Below are 21394 nucleotides of genomic sequence, written 5' to 3' on the forward strand. Positions count from 1 at the left end.
CGGCTGGTCGGCGTGGTGTGTGACTTGGTCCACCAGGACCAGTCCGGCTTTATTCCCCATCGTAACACAGCGCTTAACCTGCGGCGTTTGCATGGGGTGCTCGCACGTGTCCCGTTCATACGGGAGCCGGCCATCTTGGCATCCTTGGACGCCACTATGGCGTTTGACACACTTGAATGGCCATATATTTGGGCGACGCTCGCGAAATTTGGGTTTGGCCCAGGGTTTATCAGCTGGGTTAAATTGTTGTACTCTGGCCCACTGGCGCAGGTGGTTGTGAACGGTAGAGTGTCGGCTCCGTTTGAGTTGGGCAGGGGCACGCGGCAGGGCTGCCCGTCAACGCCGCTCCTTTTTGCGCTTGCCTTGGAGCCCCTGGCGGAGTGGCTGCGGTGGGAACCTTCTATTCGTGGTCTCCGCTGGACCCCCGAGTATGAGGACCGCGTGTCTCTATACGCTGACGATATTCTCCTGTACCTGGCTTCCCCACGTAAATCACTGATAGTACTGGTTGATGTATTGCAATCATTTGGTCGTAACTCCGGCCTTGTCATCAACTGGGCTAAATCGTGCGTGTATGTTCTCTCTGGGGAGGCTCCTATCCTTCCGCGGGGCTGTCCTATCCAGATCGCCCCGCAGGGATTTAGGTACCTGGGTATCTTCATCACCCTGGACGCGGAGGCCCGGTATGATCGAAACCTGCTTCCCCCCCTCCAGCGCCTGAAGGAGGATGTCGCGCGTTGGCGGCGTTTGCCGCTCTCGCCGCTCGGCCGGGCGGCATTGTTTAAGATGATGTCGCTGCCGCGTTTCCTGTACGCTCTGCAGAATACAATGGACCTCGTCCCGGCGCGCTACTTCCGCGAGGTGGAGAGTTTGCAACGCCGCCTGTTCTGGGACGGGAGACCGCGTATCGCCCTGGCGAAGCTGACGCTCCCGTGGTATGACGGGGGGATTGCCCTCCCGGATATTAAACGGTATTACTGGGCCTCCCAGCTGGCTGCGATTAATCACGGCCTATACGGGCCCGCCCTAAACCCGGCCTTTGAAATGGATAAGATGCTACTGCCGGGTGGTGACTATAATCGAGCGCTCTACTCCAGCTCGCTCGACGCACGTCTGACGGGCCCCACGCGTGTCATGGTACGAGTGTGGCACGCGGCTAATGTAGCGATGGGGTGGAAGGATCGTTTGACCCGGGCGTCACCACTGTACGCATCTGAGCAGTTGGGCTCCCTGTGGACCTCGAAGGGCTTCGAGAAGTGGGACATGATAGGCATCAGCAGGGTGGGAGATCTCTGGACGAGGGGGGGATTCAAAACGTTCGAGATGCTGCAGACGGAATTCCAGTTGCAAGACAGGGAGTACTTTCGGTATATGCAGATCCGTCATGCACTATGCTCCGCCTTCCCGGACGTCGCCTCCATCCCGGAGTACTCCCCTCTGGAGGATAGAGTGCTGGATGGACATGTACCGGAAAGCACGATCTCGTTAATCTATAAAAAACTGATTAATGACCGCTCGGGATTGCTGCTTGATCTTCGCGAGGCTTGGGTTGCCGATGGATTGGAGCTGGACGACGAGGACTGGGTCTCTGCGGTGGCCTCCCCGAAAGAGGTGGCCATACCGGCCCGCCTTCGCTTCGTCCAGCTCAAGATACTCCATAGGGTCTACATAACGGGGCCAAGGCTATTGCGTATGGGCTATGCTGTGGACGGGTTGTGTAAGCGTGGGTGTGGTTCTTTGGGGACATTTCTTCATACTTTGTGGGAATGCCCAGAGGTAGAGCGATTCTGGCGTGGTGTGCATGAGGTCCTGCGGGTGGTTACGCGTGTGCCGCTGCTGCCCGAAGCGAGGAGATGCCTGTTGAACGTGTGGGAACCAACCGACTATTCGGTGCCACAGACGTGGTGGGTGACTCTGGGATATATGGTGGCCAAGCGCGATATTGCTCAACTGTGGGGTTCCCAGAGGTCCCCGACTATTTCGGCCTGGAAGGAAAATATGGACTGGTGCATGTTTCGGGAAAAGGTGGTGTATGTAGCGAGAGGTAAGCCTGGGACATGGGTGAAAGTATGGGGCCCCTGGAACGCCTACCGCGGGGGAATCTGTGCCCCGCCGTTATTGCCCGATCCATCGCCTGCCCCGTCCCCTTAGCCGGTTTAGCTCTCCGGTACCGGGCACTGAGTCCACCCAGTCCCTGTTCTGACCTTCTCCCCCCCTTGATACTCCTATGGATTGGTAGGGTCCCCCTTCTAGGGGAGCACATGCTGCTGTTTTCGATCGTGGGTTGCCTTGTGGTTTGATTTTGTTTGTTGTTATTTATGTTAAAAAGAAACCGTCATGTGGGGTCCGGATGGTGTGGCCATCAACGCGGCTAACTCCTGTACGTTTCCCTTTGCCGCAGCCTGCGTTCTACTGTGTGTATCTTATGCTCCTCTTGTTTGCTAGCGGCCGGCCTGAATGTTGTAGGCCCATCTTTGTATATTCTTTGAACTTTGTGATAAACGGTTTAAAAAAAAAAAAAAAAAAAAAAAAATCCAATCTATCGACACAGGCACGAGTGTCAGATTTAGGAAATAAAATAAGAGCATAACTTGACAGATCAGATCGCTGCCTTCCAATACGTTCCTGTAATGAACGTTTGTGCAAGAGTTATTACACTGATCCCCACTAAAGCGTGCGGTAAAACCCAAGTCATCGATTTATTTTAAGCTTAGCTACATTCTCGGTGGTACAAAGGTGAAAGCTAAAGTTGCATTTGATTCCTTTGTCCCACTGAAGGTTTAATGCACAACACGCCCGGGAGTCGATAGAACGAGTTGTCCAGAACGAGGGGGCCGGATATTACTGGCATGTACTGAACTGACTTACACTGGGCACCCTGGCACTGATCAGGAACTGCCATTTAAGGCCCTTGGCAACCTGACCACCCTTGGAAACCTGACCTCTTCTCCTAACTGCCTAATGCGTCTTCCACTATCCCTTTCTTGGCACATGATGAATGTAAGTTCTTGGCTCTTATTGAAAAATGAGCTTGAATCTACAATAATAGTTTGACATTTTTATTACAACTTAATATTATGATGTGTTAAATAAACAATATACTATTACTTTCGTCCCTTGATGCTTTGATTAAATCAATTTGTGACTGATTACATCCAAATAATGAGCTGCCTGGTTCTTTGTGATGGTAAAGCCAATGATTCACAAAATTACAGGGTTTGTGGCTGCAAAATACATTTTTAATAGGTACAAAAGGAAATACAAATTAGGCCTCGGTTAGAACTTTAAGGTGTTTACTAAGCTAGGCTGCTTTGTATGTTCCTTGTCGGTTTATATTATTTCCCAGCATTGAACTCTCTTTCAAATGACTCGAAGCTGCAATCTGAATGCCTGCAGTGTACCAGTGGGCAGGGGTATTTATTTATTTATTTTTAAAATGGAGGTTGCGTGCCCACTGCTTATCCTAGGCAATCTCTATTACTATATTTGTTCAGTTCATGAGCACTCCACGACTTAAGTGACCGTTTTAGTCTACTAACTGCAAAACCGGATTACAGGAAAACTTTAGTTCCACCACCTTCTAGGCACCCAATGAAAGCACGAACTTCAAGAGCCCAGGGCGGAAAATGTTTCTTCCCAGAAGGAAATCCAATCAAATTCAGGGAGTCCTAACACTTGATCCCACTGAACCCCAACAGTGCCGGATGTACAACTCTTACCATCACTCATGCCAGAGGTTTCAAAGCAGGAAAGGGGCTGAGCTCCATCGCTAAGAAGCAATGGAGTCAAGTAACTATAGCCTGGGAGCAGACTCCTCAGGGCACAGCTCTAAACATAACCAAGGTACAGTGAGGAGCAGAGTTACAGTTCAGCTTCCCATCCGACTCTAGAACTATATTCAGTATGCGTACGGACATTATTTCCATCCGTGCAAGTAAGACCCTGGGTTGAACTTACCTTGTTGGCTAGGTTGTCTTCGAGACACGCAATTCTCTCGGTCTTGTCATCGACAGTCTCTTGCAAGTTATCCTTTTCTTTATCCAGAACGGAGATTGTATTTCTGAGCATGTTCACCTCATCATGCTGGGAGGCACTCTTGTGATTTAACTGATCTGTAGATCAAAGCAACAAAAGTTTCTTACTTGTTTGCATTACACATACTATTTGCCTTTCTCTCAAATTCTTTATTATGATAACTAGTTTAATGATATAGGGTTCCCCCACCTGCTGCAAAGGAGATAGGATGTGGTTTAAGAATCTAATGCATATTACTGCTGCAATAACAATAATGTTCTGCTTATAACTCCAGGCATAAGAAATATTTTTAGTATTATTTGAAGAAAGTCAGGATACTTAAATAGACACTACTGACATTTCAACAAATTGCTGGACATAGGGCAAATATGCAGTTTAGGTGGTTAGATAAACCATTAGTGATGATAGGATGAGAGGTGATGGATGAGAGGAAAAAGTTACTTGATACATAGTGCCATGCAGTCTCTGTTGCATCTCCGCTTCTGGAAGTGATATCATCGGTGTATATTAGGAGTCGACCGTTGCACTTATGTCAGTTCTTGACTTTTTTTTGGATCCTCATTAAGGCGTGTAGAGTGGAACCAAGCGAACTCCCACAACAACAGATGCAGCACACAACATGTTTGCATTCCTAGCTCATTGGGGAAGAGGGAGGTGGTGAGGAATCTGTGGGAACATTATTTATCAACCAGAAAAATTGCAAACCAGGGTAAGTGACTTTTTTCTGATGGATACATCTTTGCACAGATTCCTCATCTTATGAATAAGTCCCAAAGCAGTAACTCTCTGTGAAGTGGGATTGAGTATTGTTACTAACAAGGTAATCATGCAACATAGTTTCAGCAAAGTACCTGTCACTGCATGTCTGAGATGGGAGGAAATCATGCTTTGCAGAAGTATCCAAGGACGACCACATTACTGCCCAACGGATGTCAGCATAAAGGTCAACTCGGAAAGAGCAGTAGAATCAGCCATGGCTCTGGTGAAATGTGTACGAATGACTTCCAGCGGATATTACTTAGCCCGGGCAAAGCACATTAATATAAACAGAGGCTCTAGGTAGCATTTAATTGTAGCCACCACCAGACTATGTTAGGAAGGGGACAATTTAAATCTCAAGATGTCAGACAGGTGGGATTTACAGGGATCGATGACCCTCGAGTCACACGCCTGAACAAATGTGTTCCAGTGGTCTGTATAGATGGATTTGGATGCAGGCGTCTGGACCACCAGGATGATGCCTGTGCCCTTATCAGGAAGACAAAATAATTCTATCTGGTATTTCTCAATCTGAATGCATGCAGCCTTAGTGTCTGGGGATTGGTGTGGAGGATCTGACCATCCTGCTGCGAGAGCAGGTCCGCTCTCTGTGGTAGGGCAAGAGTTAGTCAAATGCTGAATGCCAACAGTTTACATAAAATCTCCTCCTCACCTAGACTGCATTGATCAGTTGTGCCCAATCCTCCCACACTTTTCTTCTTACTCGGCATATGAGTGGGATTGGTGGAGACAATTAAAGCAGAACCACAGACCACCTGAACCTTAAGGTATTCACCAAGGAACCATCTGTAGAAGATTGTACACACAAAACTGAGGACACTTCCTGTTTGAGCTGTGGTGAAAAGATCTATGATGGGAAACCCCAATCTAGAGCAGATCATCTTCATCACCTCAGGGTGTAGTTCCCTCCCATAGTCCTCCAGCGAGAGGCAAGTGAGAGCATTCACCCTCACATTGAGGGAGCCTGCCAGGTGAACCACTGCTGGGAAGATTCCCTGCTATGCCCGCCTCCCAACATAGGGTCCACAACCTTACCCTGTCCTATCTGTTGATATAACGGATAATGGAGGTGTTGTCCAATAGAATTTGGACGTTGCACCCAGAGATGGAAGGGAGGAATGCCTTCAGCATAGGACGGGCCACACATAGCTGAAGCAGGTATATGGGCAGGCACTGCTCCAACACTGACCAAAGGCCCCATATTGCATTGTCGCCCAGATGAGCACCACAGCCCAGTGAGGAGGCATCCGTGACCATGGTAGCTTGAGCTTGTAGGGTCTGAACAAGTGAACCCCCCTCAGAAGGTTAGAGGGTTCTAACCACCAATGCAGACCACCTTGAGGCACCCACTGGAAGATCTGTAAGTGAGTCGAGAGTCTCCCTGGATGTTGCACCCACTGCCTCCTCAGGGAAAACTGGAGGGCCCACATCCACCTTGTCGTTTGAGGCACCAATAGGACACATGAGCCCTAGCAGGTTCAATACCTGTAGGACCAAGGATCTGAGCTTGAATCAGACATATTAGAATCATCTCCTGAATATCCACGATCCAAGGAGGATGAGTAAAGGCTTTCACAAGAGCTGCATCGAGCAGTGCCCCAGTAAACATCAGCCACCCCAATAAAAGCACCCTTTGTGTGGGAGTAAGATGAGATATTTGTATGTTGATGGCAAAGTCAAGATCGTGGGAAAGTGTCATTGTCCACTAGAGGTGTTCCTGGACTAACGTTAGGGACTCCACCTTCACTAGCCAGTCATCATCCAAGTACAGAAATACATTGATTTCGGACCTCTGCAAGAAAGCAGCCACGACCACCAGCACCTTCGTAAAGTTGTGTCGGGTCATCATCAGTCCAAAAGGGAGGCCTGCAAACTGAAAATGGTGGGACCCCACTGTGAACCTCACGTAAAGCTGTGGGTGGGAAGGACTGGAAGGTGAATATAGATGTCCTGGAGATCCTGGGAGTACAGTGTACTGAGTTCAAGGCCAACAGGAGCTGGCTCAGGGGCAACATTTTGAACTTGTCTCGTTAGATTAACAGTTTCAGAAGGCGGAACTCCAGAATAGGCCTCCACCATTCTTGGGGATCAGGAAGAAAGGGGAATAAAGTCCTGGGTACCACTCTTCCAAAGACACAACTTCTATGATCAATCTCTAGAATAAGGCAATACATCTGCCTCCACAGTAGAGGTGTGAGTCGATGAGCGGGTCCTAAAAGAAGGGAGGTAGTCCAACAGAGAGCATAGGATGGGAAGGGTGTAGTCCTGGTGGATCAGCTGGATGACCCAGCAGGCTCTCAGGACCGCCTTCGAGTTGGTGACATAGTGGACGGCTTCATCGCACTGAACCCAGAAGATGGTTCTGTGAAGCGGAGGAATCAGAGGGGTTTAGAAGAGGCAGCGCCCACTGAGGGCAATGGGGAATGGATCTGAGGTTGTTGTCCCCATCCAGACTACCACCTTCCTCAAAAGGAGTGCAGCACCTGATCATTGTTTGGACACACTGAAGCGGTTGGTATTACCAGGACTGTCCATCATTAGAGTAACAAAGGACTTCCAATACAGGTGGTCGAATTGTCATGCAGATGAAAATCCATCTTCTTTGTGATAATGTGGCAGTCTTTAAACACAGTGGGTATTCTTCAGATAATCAAAAACAGGTCAAAATAATTGTGAGAGAAGCAAGGGCACCAGAGGAAAGAGTAATACATTTGATCAAATGTGGACAGAAGGAGCACAGAGATCACTGGCAGTTATAAGAATAAATATTATTTCAGTAGGGAGAAGGAGCTGAGGTAGAAAGTATGGACTATGGGCAAAATGGGAGAATAGGAGAGTGGGAAGAGTTCAGTTCAGTTCATAAAGCTTTATTCAAGTGTTACAAATTTACAATCATAAAAGCACAATTTTAAAAAACATTTTACAATCAATCAAGTAAAATTACAGAGTAGCAGCAATCATATTGGGCAAAAACACATTCATAGATAAAAAATGATACCATGACAATTTTAAAACCGTACAACAAATAATTATAATTCATCAGTGATCGTTCGACTTTTCCTTGAATAAAATACTCTCTTTAAAAACATAGCAAGCCTCCATACTGCATGTTCATTATCCAACAACTGAAGTTTTAAAAAAGCAGAACGACATTGTCTCAGCCCATAAGTTTTCAAAAGCGGAACCAACCACGTTTTTCTTAATTCGGAATAAAATTTACAGAAAAGAACAGAATGGATGGTAGACTGGCATGAGTGATTATCGCAAGGACAAGGTGGAAGTTGTCTCGACCAGTCATTCGTTTTGGGCCACGACACCAGTCTATGAAATATATTTAACCTGCATCTAGCCAATAACATTCTGTCAAAGGTAACAGTTACAAATGACAAGTATGGTTCCATTCCAAATGTAGTTAAGATGGTTTGGTGTTGGTTAACGGTGGGCTTCGTAAGGTCGCTAGACAGTCTCTTCTAGCATACAGAGCCCCTCCCTTTTCAATGATTCCCGTGAAATCATCTGCAAGGAACTTGGGTTCGTAAAATATTGTAGGTGCCCTAAGTCTTTCATAAAATCATGAACAAAGCTGATCCATGGTATTTTTAAGGCTCCATCTAATTTAAGACACTCAGCGAGAATATCCCGATTTAACTGTGTCCGTTCCTTAATCCATATACTATGGAAGAGTATTTCTAATGCCTTAGAATGGATGTGGGTGTTGAAATCTGTGATTGGGAGATTTGAAGATTCTGGAGGATGCTTTATTTATCCCCAGATTTCAAAACTTGTGGATCTCTTTAGGCACCAAGATGTATCTTGAAAATATCTGCAATAGTTCCTGCGCTCCAAAAAGGGGTGCCATTTGCCTCAATCACAAATTCATCCAAACTCTGGTCATGACAACACAAAACTGCATATGGGTGCCATCAATGTTAGTTGACATCAGTTATGTCCTATTTTTTTCCACACCCTAGGACGCTGAGCTGGGCTTGCAAAGTTGAGTTTGTACAGGCTGTGTGCAAGACCTAACTTAAGACCTTATTAATACCAAACGTCCATATTACAGAAAGTGGTAGTGGGAAATCTGTGGTTATAGAGAGTATCAACCAGAAAGGCAAGTAACTTTTTCTTCTGATAGATACTTGTAACCGCAGATATATAACCTTATGAATCGGTACCATAGCAATGCCCCTTCCAAGGAGGTGGGCCTGAGAATTGGACTCACACCAGGGAGTATTACAGAACCAAACAGGTAAATGATACTCTCAGCAAACTTGACAATTGATGCAGTAGTGCCTGGTGAAGGTATGGACACGTTGGTGTCTGTAAAAAGTCCCAAACCAGAACTCAAGCTAGAGCAGAGGTGGTGGCTTTCACTCTGGTGGAATGCGAACTGAGGACCTTAGAAAGCATAGTACAGATGATGCAAATTACAATTCATCTTGATACGGTCTGTTTCTGGATTTCATTTCATTGCATCAGCAAATCCAACAAAAAAGTTGATGATCAATATGGTACTCCTTAGTCTTATCATTGTAGAAACTATGGGCACACTGACTGTCTAATCGGTGTAGCCTTTAATTTTCAAGATGGATTCGGTGGAAGAAAAGGGCGCAGAGAGCATGATGGACTACCCCATTTGCAAAGGTGGTAACCCCTTTGTAAAAAAGGGTGCGCTATTCTGAAGTATTAGCTTTTCATGGAAAAAACAGTATATGGGGGCTGAACTGACACGGTCTGCTGTTCAGAAAGGTGTTGTGCAGAAGTAATGGCAATTAGATAAACAGACGTCAGGGTCAAGAGCCTCAGAGTATAGCTGTGGAGTGGCTCAAGGAGAGCATAAATCAATAAGGCTGGAACCAATTTAATGTTCTACTGGTACATATGAAGAGAGCAGGAAAAAAACATGTAAAAGTTCTTTTAAAAATGCATCATGTCTCCAATCCAAAAGTGAAAAGCAAGGCAGAGGCAGAATAAAACAGGCCATGCTGAGGCATAGAGAATAAAGGGTCAGCCGAGTAGCCCATCCATGTCAAGATACGGACAAGGTATGTCTGCAAGGAGCCTAAGATAAAAAGGAGAGAGGGTTGTAGCCCATCTAGCCCGCATATAGCGAGAACTAGCACAAAAGGTGCTAACGCCTGAAGAGAAAAAAAAGGGGGACCATCTAGGACATGACCAGACAATGCACCCTATGCCAAGAACCATGCCTCTTTCTTTGTGGGGGGGGGGTCAAGGGGGGTCGAGAAGAAACCAGCAAACAGTTTATCCGCACAATACCTTGAAAACTCCTCAATCAGAACTTGGGTAGAAAGCAAGAGAACGGCATACAGCCGCTGGTGTAGAAACAAAACAGGGCCAGAAAATAAGATGCGTCTCAAAACAACTAGGGACCACGACTTGTCTTCAACAGGGTAGAATGCAAGAAAAGGAAATACCTGCCGGGGAAAGCACAAAAAACCAGATGCCACTCGGAGGTGATGGGTGAAAAGAAGAAGCCAACAGGTACCACCCTATAATGGTTCACACAGAAAAGAAATGAAGTTGACCATACACAGCCAGACAGACTACAGAGGGAAAGAGAGAACGGTATAGCAATCAGTGATTAAGATTTTGCTCCACACTAACTATCTCAAAAAAGTTGCAAAGCAGAGTCAGCCTCAGAGCCAAACAGATATTGATCATCGAAAGGCATGTCCATCGAGGTGGACTGAACAACCTCAGAGAAGCCACAAATGCGTAGACAGGTGCGCTGGCGTAGTGCTACCGAAAAGGCCATGGCTCGTCTAACAGAATCTGTGGTATCTATGCCACAATGACTCAGTTATTTAGCCTTCTTACAGCCCTCCTGAACCAGCTGAGTAAGAGTGTCCCGAGAGTTATCAGGGATGAATGGGAGAAGACGTGAGACCGAATCCCACAACACATGAGAAAAATAGCCCAAAACACAAGTTGTATTAACGGACCGCAAAGACTCCCTGTCTGTGACACGTCAGGCAGGGCGCTGATTTTGAGGGAGGCTGTAGTAGCCTGAACCACAAAGCAGCGTTGAGTAGACTGACGGAAAAGTTAGAGCGGGTCGCCAGGGGCAGTATTGTGCCTATGAGCTATAGACCAGTCCACGGAGGTCATTAAAATGGGTTTAGCCCAAGCGCCCAAAGGAATATCAAAGAAGGCTTCACAGAAGGTAGCACAGGGTCAGTTCTCATCTGGCCCTGATGAATCACCCCAAGTAGGGGGATCAATGGCCACTTCTGCAGAAGGAAGCTGAAGCTCCAGAACAACAGCAATTCTCAGCAAAAGCTGAGCTATCCTCAGAAGCGAAGCTAGGAGGAGAAAACAGGCCAGAGGATGGGGAAGAATCAAGGCCACTAGCTTCACCAAGGTCAGGCACCCAATGAAACGCTGGAGGAGGCTGAGGAATGTCAGTTATGTCATCAATGACATCACCAAATACCTGTGTCCCAGGGGGAAAATAGCAGGGGGCTCCTCTGAAAGCAGAGGAAGGTAGCCCGAAAAGAACTGCTCCACCGACGCCATTCCTGACATCGAAGAGGAGACATCTCGGCGTCGGGGAGGAAAGACAAAGTAGGGGCGATTGGAGCCGCTGACGGATCCAACACAGACGTCCCAGATGGAAACCCTGAAAGGCTGTTCCCCGGAGACGATACGGTGTCGATCACAGTTTCTGAGGGCCTCAGTGACACTGAGAGAGGTCCCACCGGTTTGGAGTGAGTCATGGCCTCACCAACCTCCTTGGGGCCGAGACATGCACCAGAGGGAGGCTGAGAACCAAAAATGTCATGGAGGGAACGATAGCATTCCCTCATCTGAGCCAGTTTCACCTCGGTGCTGGGAAACACCGAAAGCACAGGACAGATTCTCGCTCTGACTCTGAAATCGGAGGAACAGCAGGTATGTCATGGACACCGTATGTACTCGGTAAAGTTGAGGAAGGCCGCGATGCAGACCGCCTACTGCTTGACCTACCACACAACAGCAAGGACAAAGGACTTCGGAGCTGGCCCTTGAGTGTTCCTCGGAGGGAGAAGAGAGCGGCGACAGACGAGCGGCCTGAGTCCACCGCTAACAGTGTCATGCGGCGGTCCTGCAATGCAGACAACCGAAGCTGAAGATATGAACCGCACCGTTAGGAGTCAGGGTCTGGCGCCCAGACACCACATGACGATAGGATGAGGGTGTGGGGATCGACATCGTGGTTCACAGGACCCCAAAGATATCTGGAAAAAAGCACACTGTTTAATCAACAATGACGAAGAAGGCCAAAAATGGCCAGAGGCGCTGCTTTCCGGATCATTGTGGAAAAGCGGAAAGGAAAAAACTGATGCCAGCGCATCAGGGGAGGGCTCATATGGACTCTGTTGACGTCACATCTGGTGGACTACGTCATTACCGTGTCGCTTCGATGCGTAGAGGTACTGCTGCAGAAAAGTTTCTGGATTGAGTCTGGCGCAGAGGGATAATTCAAAGGTAAGGAATCTGTGACTAGATGTCTCCATCAGATAAAGGGCGTGCCTATACCTTTTTTACAGACATACAAGGGCTGACATTCTGTCATTTTATTGGGCAGGGTTCATGACATGGCAGTCTTCGAAAATCTTGGAGCCGTGGACCTGCTCTAAGCACCAGAGGCAAACCAAATGAGGGTCTGTCACAGACACCTGCCTGTTTAAAGCCTGTTGGCTTCTTAGTGGATACCCCTAACACACCAGGGGATGAAATTTCAAAATAAGCTTTGACAAAAGATCAAGAAAAAGTCAGTCAAAAATGACTGGGGGTAGCGCGCTCCGGATCTGAACTCACTGGCGCGGAAAGAAATGATCCGATGTCAGCGCATCCAAGTGGCGCCTATATAGGCACCGCCCACATCACTTCCGGCACGGACAATCGTGACACAGAACCAAACAACACCACCTACGGGTGTGCAGGTGTACTGCTCGAAAACTCCTCGATCCAGTCTGACACCTGGGAATTATTCTAAGGTAAGGAATCAGCTGCTAAAAGACTATCAGATAGTATTTGTACCTATCATGGACCAGTGATATAACGATTGACAAAAGGGTCTGTGGAAGTAATTCCTTTGTTTGCAAAACTGATTGTGGCGATTCAAATTCAAAGTAGAATACATGTTGGATGGGAAAGTGTGATGGCAAATTTGCTATCCAAAACTCCAACAGAAAATAGAATAGATGTGTGTAATGGGGAGTATGATAGGATAGTGATGTGGAGGTGGGTGGTCACAACAAATGGGTACAATGTGTGGTTACCAAGAAGTGCGCACAAACTGTATGTGAAAATTAAGAATTGGCACAGAAGAGACTAAAATTAAGGAGTCTCAGGTGACTTTAGAAACAGATAATGTGTTTGAGAAGGTCAAGGAGCTGACAAAGGGAAGTGGTGGTAATATGAATGGTGCCTCCAAAGGTTTTGAGCAGCAGAGCAAATGCCATTGTGAATTAAAAACAACTGGTGTGCAACATTCCCAAGAGGAAAGTGCGAGAGATTTACTAGTAGACAGGAGTGAATGGTAAAGTTGAAATGTTTGTGAAGTGATGTGCAGCAAATGCTTTTAGTACCATAGTTCAAAAGGTGAGGATAATGAGTAGAACTTGTGACGGTTAGTGGTAGTGTTGGATATTGTAGAACATGTGGATTCACTAGGTAGGAAAATACTGCAAATTTGTAGTGGGTATTGGATACAGTATGCAGGCAGAAAGGTATAACCACTAGGATTATGCAGACAAAAAATAGGCTAACTTTCGTATTCTTCACATAAGGAACTGCCTTTCTGAAGAGGTAGTTGCATAAGTTATATACCTATTCTCTCACCCTTCTAACTGCCCAGAACCCTTCGACTTAAATCCTTTAATAACGGGGAAACCAAGGTTTAAAATAAACAAAGACCAATGGCCCGCATATCTAAGGCTGTATCTGCCTATCACGAGTATATGCACCAATTTCCCAGTCCCTATACTTCGAGCTAGTGTTTCAGAAATTGTTCTCCTCAAAACTCATCACCTCACGTTTTCATGCGTGTAGCACATTCCTTGCGGATATTGACAGCATCACTGTTGCTGTAAATAACAGTGTACTTCCTCACAGCCTCGTTGGGAGTATGAATATGATATGCAACCTTTTTAGCTCGAGCCTGGGCAGCGCATGCGCTGCTCTGCGAGGCATGCTGTATTGAGGTAGGGACTTGAAGCTCCGCCCACTCTCCGCCCACATTTTTCATTGACTTTTGTCATTGTCCACTGTAAACCGTGGCTGTTCATTGGTCAATAGGCTTAGTAGTCCCTCCTTAGTACCAACATGTCTCATTTTATAACCTCCCATGGAGACACCCCCTGTTACGTGTGTTGTTGTTCGATAGGCTTTAATTACAGCCTCCGAGCACTATTTTCCTCAAATAGCTTTGTTCTGCCTGGTATTGCAGGCAGGACACTCTCTCTCCTAACGCTTTAAAAAAAATGTATAGCACACATTTGCAATACAAAAGGGATCGTATTTGCGAGAGTTTAAGCTATTGACATTGTAAATGACAATGCCTTTAATTTATCGGTTTTAAAAAGCACACATATATAGAAGGCATTGTCATTTACGTTGGCAATAGCTCAAACTCTTATGAATGTGAGACCTATTGCATTGCAAATGCTTGTTTCTTCTACTTTGTATTTCTTCCTTCTTACAACTAAACACCCTTGACAAAACCCCAGACCTGCCCTCCAGTCATGGGGCAAAGCACCAGTTGGCTATACAAGAAAAACGGAATATTTAACGAATCTGTTAATCTTTCTACTTGCAACTTGCACTAAGCATTTGATAATCTACTTTGTTGTCTCATATCTATGTTTTCAAATAAGTGTATCCATACTTACACAGGACAATTGTTGTCTAGCAGCATTTGGTATTTGCAAATCAATTTTAGAAATAAAATAGACTGTATTTGCGCTCAAACTGATGACCTTTTTGAAAAAATGTGTTATCGAACATAGGTGCATAGTGCTGGGATTCCCAAAGAATAACAAAATAGTTAAAAGAGTAACATTATAGCACAATAAACCGTCCAAGACATTTTAAATTAGATTAGAGAGAACATTTAAACAAACAGATGTGTGCATATCCCACTACTCTAGTGAAGGCAGGCCCCATTCACGCTAGAAGCCATACCCAAGAACAAGGTCTCCTTGAAGGGCAAGCTCACAGAAACAGAATGGCGAGGCTTAATTTGTCATATCGGGGTTCTAGCACAACTGCTGCTATCTAAATACTTCTTTTAACATCTCAAGGTCTGGGCTCTGATGCCAGCTTTCCCAGAGGGACACTGGGGAATAACTCAACCCCAGAAGAAGTTGAGGTAGTACATTGATCTCCTTAGCAGCAAAGGGCCCAATAACAGAGCAGGAACAGTCTTCTGATGCATAACTCATCCTGTGGCTATTTGTCCCTAGAGTGTGGGTATCTCTTAGGCCAGGGCCCACAGGCTTTTTGAGGAGCCTTGTATAGACCTGAGAGTAAACAACAGTGCGACTTTTGACTTTTATCTAAAGAAAATATCAAGGGTACTCAACAGTAAGAACAAGAGAAGAAAGAAAAATGAAGGCTTAGGCTAAGGCAGGTCACTAAAAGGCCAATTAGAAGAACTCCGTGGATCTAATGTAATCTATGCAAATATAGATAAATCATTGGAGATCGAAACTTTACTTGGAACCGCAATGTTTTGTTAATGGAGGAGCCAACAGATGTAATACAACATTTAAGATGTAGACAAAAGGCCCATTATTGATGCATAGGTCAAATGATGTCTCACAGACACTGGAAACACATGCCTTTCTCTGTGCATGGGTCTGTTCCAGGCTGATAAATTCCAGCAGCTTGACCTAATCACTTTATTTACCATAAATACAAAACATTCAAATAAAAAACATGGAAAGTGAGCACACTACCTATTTTATCCTCAAGTGTAGCAATTTGTTCTTGTGATAACTGAAGTTCATTGGACTTTACTGACAGTCGATGCTGAATATCTTGTTGGGACTTCTGTAATTGATCGTTCAACAACCTAAGAAGTCAAAAACACGAATTATAAAATTAGTTGAGGCAAAGTTCCCCGTTATTATCTATTTTTCACTGAATATTGGTGTAGTTCTACAGGGCCTGCACCACTGAAGTCCAGCGAAGCAAAACTTGTAACAAGGACTGAGCTGTCCCGGGACAGGCAGAACCATACACTATTGTAGGCCACTGACATGCTAAGGATCTCATGTTTAGACTCTGACATTCGGGGGTTTGTGGGTTTGAACAGTCAAGACTCACTTAGGTTGGTGAGCAGTGATAACATCTAGTTCAGGCGTCACGTTTCCCGGACAATAAATAGATTCTCCAAGCAGTGTTATTGCTTTTATAAAAAGGAATACAACTTTTTAAACTATTATGAAAATAGGGAGCAGTACATCTAGGAGTTTCCATGGCATACAGCACTTGTGGGAACTGCAAAAGCATTTCTAACACCAATGCTCAGCCCAGAGAGGAATGCACATGGGGTATGAATACTGCAATCAAACTGTAAAGAACAAATACTACAATCACTAGTGCATATGGGCATTAGGGTCTACTGCCAGAATAGTAAGCTTTAAATCTAATGCTAAAAAGTATTATAGCAGCAATATCGACCAGGAAAACATATATAGATAAGTATAGATTTACTATCCCTAGCTCCACATATATGTACAATCACAAAACACACCTTCAAAGTGGGTGGTTGAAGCTGCCACACTGCCTCTTATGTATTCCAGGTAGATCGTGTTTGCTGTCAGCACAAAGCACAGGGTGCATGGATAGGCAAGGAGTCCAGTTGTTTCAAAGATTTGTATGCCATTTGGCCAGGAAACCAGGCCAAAGTCTTTGTCAAAATATCTCTCTTTAAAGTCACATTTTCACCTGATGGAATTGGTTTCAGTCAAAGCAAAAGAGGTATTTCTTGGGACCATGTACTGGAAGCCACAGAGAGCATTTGGCTTCTCAATGAATCCCGATCTACAGAAATTGCACAAGGAGCCATGCACAAAAGGTGGGACAGAAGCCTCGGACTACCACCGCTTATCTTATTTAAAGCACCACAAAATAAAAGGAGCTTCATACATACAGCGAATATCTAAAACTATACATCTCACAACCTAGGTTTTCAGACATTCTTAAACACGTGCAAAATATATTTGGAGTCTGAATTGGCCCACTGATGATCTTTCCACACTTATGTACCTGTGAGAATCATAGCACGCAATGCCCCGGGGGGCAATAGTCACTTATGCTAAAAGTACCACAACTGTAGGTGGACCCCAAAACATGAACAGTGAAACACCCTGTTCGCAAACAACGTGCCTTAACCATGCAGAGGACAGGCCAGGAAATGTGTAAAATGAGCCTCTTGCGCTACAAACCATACCTGGCCAGATGTTAGAATCAGGATTAGGTTGTCGTGTAGACACTGCACCACAAATTTCGACCCTAGAACTGGTTAAAGTAATAGGGGGCTGACATACAGTGCATGGGAGATTTGTTACAAAGAAGAGCATTACATTGTAAGCTGTACTCACCTAAGGGAGTTCAGTTCAGCCTTATATTGAGACGAGACATCTGAAGTCTGGGCAAGCTTATGGGACTGCACGTTCACCTCATTTTCAAGCAATCCCAGGTTTTCTTTCATTTTTGAAATCGTAGACTGTAAATCAAGCCGTTCACTTTCAAGCTAGATTTAAAAAAAACGCACATCAATAATACCTATAATCTTCACACAATAAACTGATTTAAAAAGCAAATCTACTATTTTTTTCCCCACAGGTGAGTGGTTAAATGCCAATGAGAAAGAAAGGCCTACCGTGCACTTTACCTTCCAAACAGACTTACTTCATAAACATTGCTTTCCAGGTCTTTCATCTTTTGCTCCATTCTCATATTCTCCGATATTGATAATTCCTGCTGGTTCTGAAAAAGAAACAAGATATTCTAACATGTTTACACCTGTGTAGGGACGGAGTTTTGGAAGTAACCTGCGTACAGCTGGTGTGCCTTGTTACGAGCGGCTGGTTACTTGTTTAAACTGCACTAAACTTGATAACCTGCTTTTCCCTGGAGCAATTTATCCGATCCTATGTGCCCAGGGGACACCACTGTCGGCCAAGTATAACCTCCAGGCAGCTTTGTGATGAAATGCATTCTGTGCACCCCTTGAAAAGCCCTCATGGAGTCACTATCCCACCATGAGGTGCACGTGCAGCTCTCTGACCTGCAAACAAGTCAGCTGGACACACTTATATCCCATCCACTCCATGACGCCCATGCGCACTTCCAGCATTTGCACTGCGCCTCCCCTCTTATGTCGGGACCACCCACAGAGTCTCATGCGCCCACGTTTCCTCAGTGATATGAGGTTAGAATATGTTGTAAATAATAGGTCATCCACAGCTATCTTCTTGTAAGGTAGTTTATTCAAGTACAGAGAGGACACAAGAGCGGACTCTCCACAGCAGAAGCCAACCGCAACTGCCGTGGAAGAGAACCTAGAATCATAAGGCAACAGAGAACATAGGGAAAGGAACATTCTACTAGCATTGACAATATTCAGCATGTACTACACATCTTCTTTCTTTCTAATGAAAAAAAACAACACAAATTAACGTACAAAATCTTGCAAATAAGCTGGAGCCCTTCGAAACCGTGGAACACGATTTGGGGCCAAAGGCAAGGGTAGTGGAATGGAGTCAGGAACAGATTGAACACCAGAAGTGCACGAATCCCCCCACTCACCAACCACATGAGAGGCAGAAACCCCAGAGTTAGGCCCAGGTGGCAATGACGCCAAGAGATAACCACTGCTCTCTTCCAAGGGAGAAGATTCACTACAGCTAGGCGTTGGTACACCTCTTTTATAAAGAGCCACCCGTCTGAAATTCCAACACTCCCCATTATTGAGGATAACACAATGATCCAGAACTTTTTTAACAGTAAAAGGCCCCTTAAACTTAGATAGCCCTTTTGCAATTCTACCACTCTTGACCATGACCAAATCTCCCACAAGGAAAGGACGAAGAGGAGGAGTAGGAGGAGGCAAGGTTGAAGGATTCTTTTGCAAGGACACCACCCGCTTCATCCAAGCTGGTACTAGTTTAGAATCAGGGACTCGCCCACTCATAATCAGGAAAGGTGACAGCTGCCCCTCCACTAAGGGCGTAGTACGATATGCCCACAACATTTCATCAACCATCTTCCTTACAATAGAACCATCAGAAGAAGCCATTTGTATAATGCCTTTCACCACCCTATTGGCCCTTTCACAGATCCCATTACCTTGTGGGTTGTACAAGGAAGTGCGATGATGAGTAACTCCACAACTCTTAAGAAAGGACTGCATCTCAGAAGAGGTGAGTTGAGTACCATTGTCCGTGATGATGACCGAAGGAAGACCCTCATCCTTAAACAAGTTACCCAAAAATCTAATAGTTCTTTCAGTAGTAATGTTGTTGGTGAAATCCACGACAAGCCATTTTGAGTAAATGTCAACAACCACTATAGCAAACCTATCCTTCTCATGTAGTTCCCCCATGGGCCCAATGAAATCCAAACAAATACTGTGCCATGGTGAACCAGGGTTTTGTATATGACTCTTTGAGGTGCTGGGACCCACCTTAAGCCTCTTTTCTCCCTCCCTGCAGATAGAACAGTTCTCCACCCAGTCCACCACTTGGGAGTCCATACCCGGCCACCAAAAATGGTCTTTTAACCGACGTTGAGTGAGAGTTTGACCCAAATGGCCCTCATGTGCCAGAGCCAAAAGTTCTCTCCTCAAACCACAAGGAGGTATAAACCTTTCCCCTTTAACAATAAGATAATCATTAATAAGGGAAAGGTCCTCCAAAACTTTAAGAAAAGGACGCACCGAAACTGAAACTGCACTCTCTCTTCTGGAGCCTAGTGAGATAAGCTTAATAACCTCTTGTAACGTAGCATCAGCAGACATTTCACGCTCCCAATCACTTGCTTGAAAAACACCCTCCCCCACAAACACAGCATCCTCAACAGAAGCAACAGCAATGTCATCCCCAGATGAAGACGGACCTGCCACCGTCCGCCAATCCAAGGACAACCTTGAAAGGCAATCAGCTTGAGTGTTTCTCCAGCCCTGAATGTACTGGACCGTGTACTGGAACTCTTGGAGCTTTGAAGCAAGCCTAGCTAGTCTAGCAGAGCCTTTGCCCGTCCCCCCCGGAGAGAGAACTTTAATGAGAGGTTTATGGTTGGTTTTAAGCACAAATTTCATGCCCCACAGCTAAGTCCTAAAATGCTCCACAGCCCAAGAAGCGGCCAAAGCCTCCCTTTCAATAACCGAATAGTTCTTCTCAGCTTCGGTTAAGGTCCTCGAGGCAAAAGCGACAGTACGCTCAGACTGACCAGAGATTTGTGAAAGCATAGCCCCAAGACCAGTGGCACTGGCATCCACTGTTACCACCGAACTCTTTTTTATATCAAACTGGGTAAGAACCTTTGCCTCACAGATCTCTTTTTTAATAGCCTCAAAAGACTCCTGCAGCTGAGAAGACCATACAAAGCCAACACCCCTCTTCAAAAGTGACCTCATGCAGGTATCCCATCCTCGTCGCCAAAATTGTTGTAAATAATAGGTCATCCACAGCTATCTTCTTGTAAGGTAGTTTATTCAAGTACAGAGAGGACACAAGAGCGGACTCTCCACAGCAGAAGCCAACCGCAACTGCCGTGGAAGAGAACCTAGAATCATAAGGCAACAGAGAACATAGGGAAAGGAACATTCTACTAGCATTGACAATACTCAGCATGTACTACAGAATACTAGGTACACACCTTGAACCTCTCTCGTAGACTCTCCTTCTCGGTCAGCACCGTGTTGAAATCAGCCACGGCCTGATCTCTTTCTTCCTCCACTCGACGCAGGACAGTTTGACTGGCTGCAGACGAAGCCTTGGATTGTGGAGATCTGGTAACCTCTCTTCTCAACACATTCAGTTCGTCTTTGGCCTATAAACATATAGAACTGTTTAATACTAAAATGAATACATTTTGTACAGTTCAAAGCTGGCACAGAAGCCGTACATAGGATGTTTACTATGCTCTGTGCCCCAGACTAGTGCAGGCTCATGAGGCACCCACCTGGAATTGATAGGAAAAACAGAGTCATTGCCAATATATTTTATTATTAGCATCTTGGAACCCAACTGAAGAGTTTTAATGGCTACTTTACCTACAATGCATCTGTCCAGTTAGTTTAATTTCAATCACAAATGCATAGCGATAAGTATCTGTTTCATTATTCACCCTTCTATGACATTAAAGACAAGACCAATGTTGCATTTTTGGCACTGGTCTTTTTTTCTTTAAACACAAGGAGATGATGGACGGAGTCCTGAAACTTTTCAGACACTGACCTCCAGTCACAGATCTGGGTTGAATCCATTATTGTTCTTTAGTTCACTTCGCCACCCCAGTTCAGACCCAGCCATATGCAAATCAGTCTTGACCCTGTTTCTTA

At 45.4% G+C, this 21394-nt stretch overlaps 1 protein-coding gene across 2 annotated transcripts in view; it reads right to left on the reverse strand.

The window, feature by feature from the left end:
- CEP135 (centrosomal protein 135) overlaps positions 1-21394 on the reverse strand; it is a 479333-nt gene that overhangs the window by 267081 nt on the left and 190858 nt on the right. For both annotated transcript variants that reach the window (XM_085642056.1, XM_085642055.1), the window contains exons 13-17: positions 20710-20883; positions 17740-17817; positions 17430-17581; positions 15780-15895; positions 3958-4112 (exon numbers count right to left, since the gene is read on the reverse strand). In XM_085642056.1, the coding sequence (XP_085498182.1) occupies positions 3958-4112; positions 15780-15895; positions 17430-17581; positions 17740-17817; positions 20710-20883 (675 nt within the window). The remainder of the gene's footprint in view (positions 1-3957; positions 4113-15779; positions 15896-17429; positions 17582-17739; positions 17818-20709; positions 20884-21394) is intronic.

This window comes from Triturus cristatus, chromosome 2_2 (assembly GCF_964204655.1).
Source record: "Triturus cristatus chromosome 2_2, aTriCri1.1, whole genome shotgun sequence".
NCBI lineage: Eukaryota > Metazoa > Chordata > Amphibia > Caudata > Salamandridae > Triturus > Triturus cristatus.